The sequence below is a fragment of the Corapipo altera genome, unplaced genomic scaffold, assembly GCF_003945725.1.
Source record: "Corapipo altera isolate COAL_440 unplaced genomic scaffold, ASM394572v1 0, whole genome shotgun sequence".
NCBI lineage: Eukaryota > Metazoa > Chordata > Aves > Passeriformes > Pipridae > Corapipo > Corapipo altera.
The window spans coordinates 41,043,299-41,057,446 of record NW_020884872.1 but is presented as its reverse complement, the minus strand read 5'-3'; the positions used below and the strand labels follow the sequence as shown (position 1 = coordinate 41,057,446).

The 14,148-nt window shown below is 39.5% G+C and overlaps 1 protein-coding gene across 4 annotated transcripts in view; it reads right to left on the bottom strand.

Moving 5' to 3' along the window:
- The window catches only part of UGGT2 (UDP-glucose glycoprotein glucosyltransferase 2), an 86,248-nt gene extending 73,535 nt beyond the window's left edge, over positions 1 to 12,713 (bottom strand). For all 4 annotated transcript variants that reach the window (XR_003527962.1, XM_027645275.1, XM_027645286.1 and 1 more), the window contains exons 1-4: positions 12,519 to 12,713; positions 10,533 to 10,615; positions 2,815 to 2,945; positions 1,568 to 1,680 (exon numbers count right to left, since the gene is read on the bottom strand). Coding sequence is in view for 3 of the 4 variants with exons in the window: in XM_027645275.1 (XP_027501076.1) it covers positions 1,568 to 1,680; positions 2,815 to 2,945; positions 10,533 to 10,615; positions 12,519 to 12,676 (485 nt within the window). In the remaining variant the exon portion in view is untranslated. The remainder of the gene's footprint in view (positions 1 to 1,567; positions 1,681 to 2,814; positions 2,946 to 10,532; positions 10,616 to 12,518) is intronic.
- Positions 12,714 to 14,148: the final 1,435 nt, after the last annotated feature.

The window sequence follows — 14,148 nt, the reverse complement described above, 5'->3', positions numbered from 1 at the left end:
TAGTGGAAACGATTACCTGAATATGTGAAGGTGAACGTGTTTTTCTCAAAGTTTAGCTCCAGGAACTCTAAATATTTGAGTGACACAACTACTTTTGGGGTGGAGAGGAGATGAAATTCATCAAGATTTTGTCCCTGCAATTCTAAAGGTTGTAATGTGACTGGTGCATGCAAAACTACCAAAAATACAAGATCAATCAAACAGAAAAAACTTCAGTTTTGTTGTTCAGATTTCCAGAAGTCTAACTCTCTCACTTCTGAATAATTCAGGATTCTACTGTTTAGTACTGTGATTTTCCAGAATCTTGTAAATTTGGGAATAGTATCTCCAGAATGGAGAATGTGCTTAATCCAGTTAACTGCTTTGAAAGATCACTATATTCAGACACTGTAATAAAATGTTAAGATCCTACGATGCTTTAATGTATGATCACATTTGTACTATATTTTGGCTTTTATCTAAGAAAGTAAGAGACATTTGTTAGTAGACCATAATAGTTAAAAATGGGACATAGTAAAATAGACAATTGACTGTTTTTGCAAAAGCCCTGGCTATTGAATAAGTAAAAGACAATGATTTAGTAGGTTGTAATTGAATCAATAGACTTAGAATATACCATAAATCACATATGGGGAAGACAAAATTGTTCTCAGAAGCAACTAACCCCAAAGAGACAAGTTTACAGGTTTTCAGTTTTTTCCCCCGCAATTTATATTTGACAGAAAGCAAAATGCAAGAAATAAACCCTACTAAATCATCTTTCAGCTCTGTGTATCTTCATGAAGTGGCTGAGGGTATGGGCACTAATGTATATTATGGTGACCTTGGCCACTGCAGGAAAAAAACCTCAAAGAAAAAATGTTATACACAGGTCTTGAAAAAACACAAATTAATTATTTATTTTTTTTTTTAAACAGAGATTAAATATTATGCTTTCATTATTTTGTTACTGTTATTTTGATAGGTTCTGCATATTTTAGTTCACAGGTCAAATTAATTCTGGGCTGATGCCCAGACTCCAGAAAGGCTTGATAAGTGCAAAGTCTACCACAAGGTGAGGAAAGGTTACGCCAGCTGAGGCAGACTTCTCTTCCACTCCTGTGCCAAGCCCTTGCAATCTAGAAAACCTCAAGTGCAGTGGCACTGACTATGTAGAAAGGTCTGTCAGTAGAGTACTGTCTCAGACCCATGAAACTGTAAGCTTGTACAGAAAATACACAGTAACTTAAACTTGGCTATTCCATATGAAAAACCCCAAAAAAACCCTGAAGAAATACGAAATTATCCATGTGATTAGATGAGCAAAGCTCTATGATTTTATTTCAAAACCCTACTTCAATTCATAATTGATGAATTCTCTTAACATGAAGTGTTTAAAGTATTTCAAAATCAAAAGTAAGTCTTTAAAAGGGTATGACTTTAAAGATCTAGTAAACTGGGCTTTATGAGCTTGGCATTACCAAGTAAGAAGAACATAAAATTTCAAAGTGCTATGACTTTACATGCAATAATATATTTTCCTCTTTAGTAATCTATTTTTCCTCTTAAAACAAATCATTACATTTACCTCTTAGTAGCCTTCTTCAGCAGCTTTTTTATTTCATTAGTCTTACAGGTGTGCTTCTCATGGATAACCACAAATGCACTGCAGCCTTCTGGTGGAGGTTCATCAGCTGCAATCTAATATTTCAACAATTACACTCAACCAGAACACTTTGATTGCACTTCAACTTAAACTCACATCCCTTTGATTAAAATAACTCAACAGCTGCCATTAAGTTGTGTTTCCAATTAAGCCCATTCAAAATTGGGTACACGTAGAAAAAAAAAAAGAAAAATATTAGAAGATTAAGACCTTATAACCTTTATGAGATGTAGTCTATCAAATAGAGTCATACTCCAGAAAATACAAGTCCATTTATGTTCTGTAAAGACAAGGCTGAGGAATCTCCTCCACTGGCTGAAATCACAGCCTGTACTCTGAGACATTTTTAATTTTAGTTGCTATCCTCAATCATGATAATGTACAAAGATTAAACTTCTAAACCAATAAATCCCAAACAATTGATGTCAATTTTTGGTTTTCTCTCCTTCTCACCCCCTGCTTTTTTTTTTTAACTCTATTCAGCTATGTAAAGTGGGACTCATATGACTGCATGTCAATGAATCCAGATTCACACGCTGCAAAATAAAAGTCAAAAGACATGAGTCTGAGATTATGATATTCCTCTAAAGAACACTTGCAAAACCCCCTAACTTTATTATAGCTTATTACCTTTCAGAAAAATGGATTTCTTACTTTATCATGAAGATGGTATTGCTGAAAGGAGGAGGAGCAGTTTTAGGCTTAGAAGAAGAGTGAATTTATGTCCTCCCACTCTTTTGTTAATAAAGCAGGTACTTATTTACCTTATTTTTCAACTTTTCAAATACAGAAATCACAAGAGATGAGAAATCCACTACGTAATAAATAGAAATTACTTGAAGCTACAGGAAATGTCCTAATTTGGGTATGTCTGAATTCCTGTAGGATTATTTAAAGCAATGCAAAAAATCCCCACAACTCGAGTTTTATAAAGTGATCAACTGCAAAAAATTCTACCCTGCAAGTAATGCTATCAATACAATTGAACATCAATATTTATTCCTGTCAATATAACCAGCTTATAAAACACCACCTCTGTGAACAGACCATGTTTGATTCCAAATAATATTGGCATATATTTTATTGAACTGTAACAATGAAGATTCTCCACTCTGTGACCAAAATATCACATTTAATCATGTATCAAATACATCAGATAATACAGTCACCTGCTGAAACATCTGAACAGTTGGAGAATAAGCCCGTATGGAAAGTGCAAACTTCAACAGATTGATTTGCAAATTGGATAAAAATTGTCCTGCTTTTTTCAAGATTAAGTTGTAATAGGAATACTCTGAATCTGTTGAAGAAAAAAAAAAGAAGACAAATTTTAGTATTTAGCCACAAATGATGTGGTATATCTACCCACACTACATAATAGGCAAACATTACTACCAATCTAGAGGTCTCATACAGCACAAATAGAAGAAAAGAGAGCTCAAAAGCACTAGTTAATATCTCAAATATTTTCAGCAATATATAAATCCACTCAATACAATAATGTCTCTTCGAAGATACATATGGAAAGCCCTGAATAGAATTTATTCCTTCATTTCTGTTTGTCAAGATTATGCCACCCTTTTAACAAAAATATTCAAGGTTACTTACTTTCAACCAGCATTATTTTACAAATAATTTCCTCGCATTTAGCCTTTGAAACACTCCAACAACGCAACTTACATAAATAAAAATCTAAAGGTGTCATTCTTTGGGCTACTCTCACATAATCTGTTTCTCCCCTAAAAACACGTGATAAACAAGAGTTTGAGAATGGATGTAACAGGTGAAGTACTTCCCTTCTCCCTGTATACCTTGTGTTTTCAAGGACAAGATCAGGACTCTAAGTAAGAAGGTAGGTGGATGGTGTCCAGGAATGACAGAAGTGATAATACAGAACATTGGCTGGAAAAAATTAGCCGTCATTTCTCATTCTAGAGGCATATTCAATTTTCATAACTAAGTACCTCCTATCCTCTCATTTTCCTTTTACAACCCTGTTGTGGTTGTCGAAAAATATTCTTTTGCTCTAAAGCCTCTAATATCTCCTTTCTGCCTCCTTCTTCTTAAAACTCATTATTTAGAAAGGCTGAGTTTGCTGTAATTCACTAGGGAAAAAAAAAAAATCTAAGATTATAAAAGTATATAATCTGCATTTCAAGAAAGCTCCTTCTCATAAATTTTATATGATGTCCTGGTTCCAGCTGGGATAGAGTCAATTTTCTTCCTAGTAGCTGGTACAGGGCTGTGTTTTGGATTCAATATGAGAATAACATCGATAACACACTAGTGTTTTAGTTGTGGCCAAGTAGTGCTTATCTTACTCAAGGACTTTTCAGTTTCCCATGTTCTGCCAGCGAGGAGGTGCACAAGAAGCCAGAAGTGGGCATGAGCAGGAGAGGCTGACCCTAGCTGCCCAAAGGGCTATTCCATACCATAAAATGTCATGCTCTGTTTATAAACTGAGGGGAGTTGGCCAGGAGCTGTGATCCTTGCTCAGGGATGGGCTGGACATAGGTTAGTGGGTGGTGAGCAACTATATTGTGCATCACTTGTCACAAGTTTTGTTCCTCTTTCCTCTTTTTCCTATTATTATTATATTTTACTTTATTTCTATTATTAGACTGTTCTTATCTCAACCCACAGGTTTTACCTTTCCCAACTCTCTTCCTTGTCCCACTGAAGGGACACAGAGAGCAAGCATGTGGTACTTCGTTGCTGCCTGGAGTTAAACCACGACATATGATTATTACTGTCTTACATTAAATTCAAAGGATGAAAAACCCATCTCTTATAGGTTTTCTATACCTACACGTAGCCCTGGCAGAACTCAAACGGCAACAAAGCTGGTGAAGGCTCTAGAGTGCACATCCCGTGAGGACCAGTTGGTGGAGTTGGGCTGTTTAGCCTGGAGAAAAGGAGACTCAGGGATGACCTTATCACTCTCTACAACTACATGAAAGGAGGATGTAGCCAGGTGGGGACTGGCCTCTTCTCCCAGGCAACCAGCAACAAGACAAAAGGAAATGGCCTCAAGCTATGCCAGGGGAGGTTCATGCTGGAGGATCAGGAAGAATTTCTTCACTGGGTGGTTAAGCACTGGAATGAGCTGCCCGGGGAGGTGGTAGAGTCACCATCCCTGAAGGTGTTCAAGAAATAATTGGATGTGGCACTTGGTGCTATGGTTGAGTTGGCAGAGTGGTGATCGGTCAAAGGTTGGACTCGATCTTGGAGGCCTTCTCCAAACTTAATGATTCTTTCATTCTAAATGAGATAAATTTGGCTTCACGCATTCAAAACAATGAATATAAAAATTTGGAAGGGGCCAACCCTTCCAGCTTGAAACGTTTTTTCAATAACTATATTTTCAAATTTTCTTCAGATTATCTCCACAAAAATAAAAATGAAATCCAAAATTTTTGCCTCTCCACTCAGTCCCAAATAACATCCTATTGAAGACAATGAAGAGCTATTAAATAGACAATTCTAACGATACTTCCTCAATAAAATATTTTTACCTAGTCTTTAAATTATTTGGCTTACAAATTCCAGCTGTGCTCTCACTGCTGTACTTAAAAGAGCTTTTTTTTTTCTGGAAGATGATTATCATAATGATTTTAATAAGTAAAAAAAAAAGATAGTTATGTGCCTTCAAAAATGATTGTATAACATTGACAAGGACACATTCACTTGATCATGCATCCACTCCTACTACTTCAACTTCTATTAATGCTGCTGGCTTCATTCAGAATACAACTGTACTTTAAACTTCAGCAAGACAAATTAAAGTGCATGAAATGCTACATGATCCACATAATGCAAAGCCAATTTTTAAAGTTTATTACATACACAGAATCACACAGAATACTCTGAGTTGGAAGGGACTCACAAGGATCATCGAGTCCCCCTCTTAAGTGAATGGCCCATACAGGGATTGAACCCTGAGCTCGGTGTTATTAGTACCATGCTCTAACCAACTGAGCCAATCTCAGTTAATGAGAACTATGGTTTCAGTTTTGCAAATTATTTTCACATAGTACTGGATCCTTGAAACTTCATCATTACTTGCCCTCCAAGCTCCTTTTAACACTGTACTCTATGTCAAAGAGTAGAAGACAGAATAAATCTCTTAGGATGTTACAGGGAATCACAAAGTACCACGTTTTTTTGGTTATAAAATCCTGCATGACGGCATATTACCAATAAATCATTAACAAATGGATTTAAAAATAAATAAGAACACATTAACAGGATACAACTCCAGACTTCAGACATCCGAATGCACATGTATGAGCTACGTATGTACAAAATTTCATTCCAGTCACGAGAGATAAAGCCAACAAAACCTCAAAAGCTATTTGGCTCACTCTAAAGATGCCTTAATTTGTCATCTGAATAGCTCTCTCAACTCTGGTAGCCAAATTGATTGACTGACTACAGCAAGAACTGAATAGCTAGCTAAGCAGACTCACATTTAAATGTTGAATATTACTATCCACAATCTACAGCAGTATATTCCATCACAGGTAAGTTAATAATAATTTAAAACAGACAACCAGGGCAGTAGCAAAAGGAAAAGTTTACACCACAGCTCCTCAGACCTCACGCACACACAGCACAAAATTAGGCAGAATATGCTGGTGACCCATATGAGAATTCAAACTACTGAGGCACAGGAGGTAGACAGAGTAAACCTAAGGGATGTAATCAACCAGAAAAAGCACAGCATGCTGGGATCATTGTTTTGATGGATAGAAGTATGGTGGTTGTTCCAACTGCATAGATGTGTGTATCTGTATCCATAGATCAGCTAGGGAATTAGAGATGCCAGCTAATGGCAGTTCAGGCAATCACCGGCCGTCAAATCTCTATGACATTGAAAATGCCTGTAGAGAGGGAATACTTCGTTTTATTGCATGATTAGTATAGAAGTGCTATGCTTGTGAAAATGATTCCTCTAGAATCTTTAAGGTTGATACGCACATAAAAATATTTATCTAATTTAGTGATATGTGAATAATGTGTAGTCTTCTAGATTACAACAAATAATTTGCAGGACTGTTGCTTATATGTAATATACTGCTACATTTTTTTCAGAGAAAGTTTCCCTAGAGAAAATGTTTGTTTGTTGGTTTTGTTTTGGTCTGTAATATATATTTATGCTGAAAATTCAATATATAAAGCACTTGGGAAATCAGTAAACACTCAAGTGATAATTAGTCCGCAGGGAACTGGCTACTTACCTTCACTCTGTATTCATAAATTAACCTTTAGAGATATAAAAGCAGCAGCAAGTTTAAAATTACACGTTTAGTGTTCAGTAACTGCTGGGTTTAATATGAAATTTTTGCAGTTTTGATTTCTTTATAACATACCTGCAGCCCAAAATACCACCATCTGCATTTCTAAGTATTTCACAAGCCTGGCAGAAACTATGTTGCATAGTAAGAGGACATAAACAAGCTGTCCATGCTACCTGAAGACCTCACTCTAATTTAATACAGTGTATCCCATCACTAACTTTCGTTAGTGATGTTTTCCACAGGGTATAATCAAAATGATGTCCGAGTTGATTCGAGTTCATATTAAAAAAAAAATGTTAAAACCATCAAATGCAACACCAGACTAAATGCTTTGCCAAATTCCATGTATGTAATTCCTACCAAATCCTTTATATTCCTACATATATCATAGCTAAAGAGACCATTAACAGACCTAATTTGCTGAGGCTGAATATTTTAAATGAACAAATTAACAGCAGATGTTCATTTGATTATTCTAAACTTAAAACTACAAGTTCTGAGAACTGATAAAAAGACCAGACTGAAAATCATCCAAGGAATTATTTAAAAGAAAAAAGCCACCATATTCAGTTTTTTAAGTTGCCTTTTAGCTTTAATACTTCATGACTCTTCTAAAGTTCAACAGTATGCTGGGATATAAATCTATCATCCAGCTCTTCTATAAACCCAGATTTTCAGCTTCAAATATAGTAATTCTTCACCTTTTATGAAAATGTTTCTACTTTAAAAAACAACATTTTTATTTCCTGCTTATTCATCCTATCTGGTCTTGGTATCACCCAGAGGAGAACTGACAAGGCCATCAGGCCAACCAACCCTTTTTAAGCCAGATCCTTTTATCTGCTCAGGTAGTTGTTGTTCCATCAGTTATAATGCATCACGAACATCCCCCTATGTCAATGTGTCCTGACATGCAACAGCTAAGACAGAACCCATTCCATACCATATAGAGAACACCTCCTCAGAGGTGAACTACTACACATCTCTCAGTAACTGTGCCACTCCAGTATTGCAGTACCAGATTATTCACTCAAGCTGACCATTTTTTTGTAAACCTACTGTAGAATTCCCTACTAAAAATGACTTAACTATTGCTGGATATATATGATGCTCATATTATTTCCACTTTATACTTTGCATGTTGACTTCAGTAAGACAGTCTTAAGTTGGAAGAATCAATATTGATGTGATTTAGTCATTAAGTAACCACTTTGCTTTCCTCTAAAACTGAATCTTTCCTTCACATTCTGTTCATGAAGAGCATTGGTTTGCTTATATAAGACCACCCCAACTACAAACTGACTTTTAAGAAAGCCACTGGGTGCCAGAACTTCAAATTTTTCTGCATTATCAACACAGATGAGTGCTGGCCATAACGATAAATATACACATCAATTCCTCAATATGCTTAATTAAAGTAATATTTTAGTACATCTCAAGGTTCCCCACCACCAGCATCTAACACTTCACTGGCATGACTGGTCATGGAGATCATCCTATTGGTAATTTATTTATTCTTAATCACAGTTTATCCAGGTGAAGTAGGTATTTAATTAACAGCTGATTTCAACAGACACCTGTGTCACAAATAATAAACACCACTAAAATTTCAAATTCCTTGGGAAGTGTGTCCAAGCAAGCAGAAAAGAGATGGCTGATAAAAAAACTCTGACAGATCATCTAATACAGCAGTCTTGTCTCAAAGCAATAATAACTGCATCTAAACCACTCATAGAAAAAAAAGAATAATTCAAGTCAAAAGTGATTTCTGGAGGTCGCCTCATCCAAACTGTTACTTAGAGATCTAAATCAAGGCTTGATTAGGCTGCTCAAGGCCTCACGCAGCAGAGTTTTGAGTACCTCCAAGAATGTAGAGTCTGCAGCCTCCTGGGGCAGGCTGTTCCAGTGCCTACCCAACACCATGGCAGAAATATTTTCTGCCAAATTTCATGTTGCGACTTGTGCCCTTTGCTTTTTCTTCATACTGCTGTGTACCTTCAGGAAGGGTTTAGTTCCATCTTCTCTACACAATTCTATTAGAAAGCTGGAGATATGAGGTCTCTCCTTACTGTTCTCTTTCTCAGGTTCAATAAAACCCAGTTCTCTCAGCCTTTTCTCAGGAGTGTGCTCCAGCTCCCTAACCCTTGTGGGGATCCACTCCTATATGTCCTCCAATACTGAACTCTTGACTTTTAAAGGGGAGTCCCAACCTGGGCCCAGTATTCCAGACATAGTCTGTAATTTACAAGTGCCACATACAGTGGTCATTTTCCTTGACCTGCGGGCTACACTCTTGCTGCTGCAGCCTGGCATGTAGTTAGTCTTCTCAGGCATAAGAATATAATGCAACTGTTTAAAGGGATCCCCAGGTCTGTTTCTCAAAGAAACTGCTTTTTGAGAGTAAGTGCCAAGATTACACTGTTGCTGAGTCTGTAAAGTGCCTTTGCTGAATTTCCCGGTGTTTCTGTTCTCCTCTCTCTCCAGCCTGTAAAGGCCCCACTAATGACACAGCCTTTTCTTTCAGCTTCTCAACTTCTCCCAGTGCTGAGCACTCGAAGACCATTTTCACACTGATACTACAAACTTTTTAACTTTTATTCAGTCGATCACAATTGTTGAAACACATTGTTTCTCAAGTTCTCTCTCCCCTATACAGCATTTTTCACGTACCTTCATTTCTCACTGCCATTTTCTACATGATCTTTCTCCAATTTGTTAGCTTTTGACTACTGATTTAACATTCAATTTCCCTGAAGTCTCTTCCACAAGTGGTGTTAGGTCCTGTGGTGGTTTGGGCTTCATGCCTGAAGTGTTGTACTATTCTGAAGTAAAGAGCAAAATGAAGCAGCCTTATCTTGTTTTGACACTTTTTTCACCTTGTTCATCTGTTGACCTACCAAGCAGGCCTAATACTGACCAACCTGGTGTAAAGCCACTGGTAGGTTTCTCAATTTTTCATTACCATGGACATTTCTAGTAAACTGCTCCCCAAGGTATCTTCTCAGATGGCTTTTTATGCTTCTTTTATGCTTTGTTCTTCTCTCCAAATTTCTAACAATATTCATTTGTCTAATCATGCAAGGTATTTTTAATCCTCTTTTGTCAGTGATAAAACTTTATTTTAGAACACCTGTATTGACGCTAGAAAACAGTCTCTATACCATCTACAAGTATTACACCTTTTCTGGTAACTCTTTTAATTTTTTCCTTTAGTTATTTGTGGGATTCTCTCCCCTACAAGCATCCACCTTAGAGAAAACAGGAAGTCTCAATATCCTATAAGCTCTTGCTGAGTCACATACTCAGATAGGTATCTTTAATCTTTACACTTCTGTTCCACATTGTAAGTTTAGTTCATCTTGTGTTTTTTGGGTTTTTTTTTGTTGTTTTTTTTTTTTTTAACTCCTCTACAAGTATTGCTCTCAAGGATATGCTACAATGCTATGCTTTCTCTGAAAGAAAACTATCTAATAAGCAATAATGGAAGAGTTAGGCTTGACCTGCCTGGAACCAGTTATTGTGTTCTGTCTCAAAATTAAATACAGTGCAAGATAATGTATTAAAAACTTGCATGTTGTTTAACTTACCTCCTTGTTTATAAACTGTTAATTCCCGTACAGTTTCCAAGAACTGCCAAAACTTCTCATTACCATCTTCTGCAATGAATTCACTGTTTAAAAATAAAAATGAATTGTCTATAGGTTGACTTTGTCCAAAGATATAACACAGTAAAAACCTTCAGTTGTTTAAAATAATAAATATCCAGCAGCAACCAAGTGTTACATATTCAATGACCTTTTAACATCTCTGTAGAATAAAACACTGAACAGAGGTGTACTTTGGTTAAAAGAGATTTTGAACAAAGTACTACCATCCAAAGTCAACAATGAGAGCTGTAAAACAGGCAGACTATTCTCTTGATACAGAAAACCCCAAAATTTTCACTTTATTTTTCCACAGCTATTCCAATATACAGTTATAAATTAAAGCAATTCACTAAGCAAACTTAATTTAATCGTGGCTAAATACACAAATAAGAACATACACTCTGTCAGGTTATAGTTTTTCATTACATTACAGGCTTTCATCAATGGCAATGTCTACTTTGCTATGCAGGGGAGAGGTCGTCAAGTTCTGAAATGGCTTAATTCTTACAAAGCATAAAAGATAAAGTTTGCTCTATTCCAAATACCATTCTTTCATTTTTTAATTTCAAACTGAAAGAGGTGAAATTTAGGTGAGATATACTGAAGGAATTCTTTATTCTTAGGGCAGTAAGGCACTGGAACAAGCTACCCAGAAAAGCTGAGGATGCCCCATTCCTGGTAGCTTGGATGGGGCTTCGAGCAACCTGGTCTAGTGAAAGGTGTTCCTGCCCACGGCAGGGAGGCTGGAACTAGATGATCTTTATCTGAAGGTCCCTGCCAACCCAAACCATTCTGTGATTCTATGATTTACTGGTAACGCTTTTTAAGTTTTTTTCCTTAAGGTAACATCAGTTGCTTATTTTCCCTCTGCTTACGTCTGCCAAAAACTTCCACTTGGTAGCATGACTGAATTGTTTTCTAATCTTTACTTTGGAAGTTTGCCCCTCCTTTGATTACAGAAGCTTGCAGTTCTCCCTTTCATGGGAGTTCTCTGAACAGCAGCAAATAAGTTTAAAACCAAAACAAATTTAAGGCAAACAGGCAGGGAAGTCTCAAACACATAAAACTGGAAAACATTTTCACTTCCTGTCGTGAATCGCAGAACGATTTGGGTTTGGAAGGGACCTTAAAGATCATCTAGTTCCAGCCCCGCTGCCATGAGCAAGAACACCTTCCACTAGACCAGGTTGCTCAAAGCCCCATCCAGCCTGGCCTTGAACACTTCCAAGGATGGAGCACCCACAACCTCTCTGGACAACCTGTTTCAATGCCTCACAGTAAAGAATTTCTTGCTTCTATATAATCTAAACACACCCTCTTTCAGTTTGAATTCATTATCCCTTGTTGTGTCAGCTTCTAAAAAGTTCCTCTCCATCTTTCCTGTAGGCCCCCTTCAGGTACTGGAAGGCTACGACCCTTCTCTTCTCCAGGCTGAAACTATTATTACAAGTTAACAATACCCTTTTTTAAAAAAAAAAAAATGTTTTACTACTACAGCTCCACATGTTCACAATACCTTTAAAATCATTTAATGAAGGGTGAGATGGAAGAGATCCTGTTACTCAGGGGAAGACAGTGATTGTGTACATTGGCTCATTACACCTCCTCAACCTAAAGACCTGCAAAACGTCTGAGCAGGCTACATACGAAGCCGCTTGCACAGCGCACTCACAGCGTGGGACTCTGCCCGCACCATCCACACCAATTTATGAGGGGAGAAAACAGTCCAGCCTTACACCCAAGGAGTACTGTAACACACCCTCCGACTGGGAGAAACGCGGCCATCCCCCTCTGACAGCCGGCCTTCCCGCTTAGCGGAGGGAAAAGGGGGTCCCTCCCTCGTCCTGCCCCCCCAGGAGACAGCCAGGGCAGGGACCGCAGCTGGGAGGAAGAGGAGGAGGAGAAGGAGGAGGAGGCTGCACGCACCTCGCCTCCAGCAGCAGCGGGGTCGCCGGCCACTTCGCCGCCAGCCGAGCGGTCACGGGCTGTGAGGAGGAGGCTGGAGCGGTGCCGCAGAGGCTCGGCTGGGCGCACAACAGGGCGAGCAGGAGCAAGAGCGGAGGCAGCAGCACCCGGCCCGCCATGAAGACCAGCCGCCACTCAGCGGTACCACAGCAAAGTCCCACACAGCTCTCGCCTCCGCCCCGCCCACACGGCCGTGCCGCGCTCCTACTGGCTGCGCTGCGGCCTCGCTGTTGGACCATTGGTCAGCCCCGAGGCCAATCAGCGGCTGACGGCACATAAATAGCGGGGCTGCCCAGGCCGGCGCGATGACACGCGGCGCTGGGGGTGGCGCGCGCGGGCGGTGCTCCGCGCGGCCGGAGAGGGGGCGCAAGCGCGGGAGTGGCGTTACCTCCCCCCGCCCTGAGGCGGACACTGTTGTCGACCCGCTCCCGCGGCAGTGCTCTTGTTTCCTTAGTTTTCGGGTTGTTTTATGGAAGTGTGGTCTTCGCGAGGGGTGCACTTAGGTTTGACTGCGATATGCACCGTGGGGTATAGCGGCGGTGGCTGCAGGCAGCTGAGGAGCGACACGACGGTGTTGTCCATGGGACAGCAGCCGCCTGCCCTGGCGCTCCCCAGACCTCCTAGTACCGCTGCCTGAACTGGGTGCCAAAGGGCTATTCTCCCTCAGCCTTCACCAGGCTGAAAAAAAATCACAGAATCACTGAATTGACGGGGTTGGAAGGGACCTCTGAAGATCGTCTAGTCCAACGCCCCCGCAAAGGCAGAGTCCGCTTGTAATGGTTTGAGAGCCCCGAAATCCAATTCTCGAGTCCAAGCCCTCCTCCCACATCTCAGCCCAGTGTGAGGTGGGTTTTCCAGACACCACACAAGACCCAAAATGGGGGGAAGGGATTATATTACAATGACTTTACAAATAAGAGAAGGTTAACCTGGAATGCATCCAGGTGGGTTTTGAATGTCAGCAGAGAGGGAGAGTTCACAACCTCGGTGGGAAACCTGTTCCAGTCCTCTGCCACCCTCAATGTAAAGAAGTTCCTCCACATTTTGGGGTGGAGCTTCTTGTGTTTTAGTTTATGGGCATTGCTCCTTGTCCTTTTGGTGGGTACCACTGGAAAGAGGCTGGCACTATCAGCTTGGCAGCTGCCTTCGAGATATTTATATGCATTTACAAGATCCCCTCTCAGTCTTTTCCAGGCTGAACATACCCAGCTCTCAGTCTCTCGTAAGAGAGATGCTCCACACCCCTAATCATCTTTGTGGCTCTCTGCTGGACCCTCTCCATTAGCTCCTTGACTCTCTTGTACTGAGGAACCCAGAACTGGACACCGTACTCCAGATGATGCAAAAATGGTAATAAAGATCTTAGCAAGTGTGAGCAACTTCATACATAATACGTATATTCACCATATAGTTGTTCTACTGAGGGGAAATACCTAATTTTTGCCCCCTCAAAGTTTTCCAAACTGACCTCTATTTTGAAATGTGTTCTGCTTCCTAACTGCGTGTTTTTTCCTCAATAAACATGAGCTTCACAGGAACCATGCCTCTACCTTCTACCTAACTTAACTTACAGTGTTCAGGCTCATAGTCT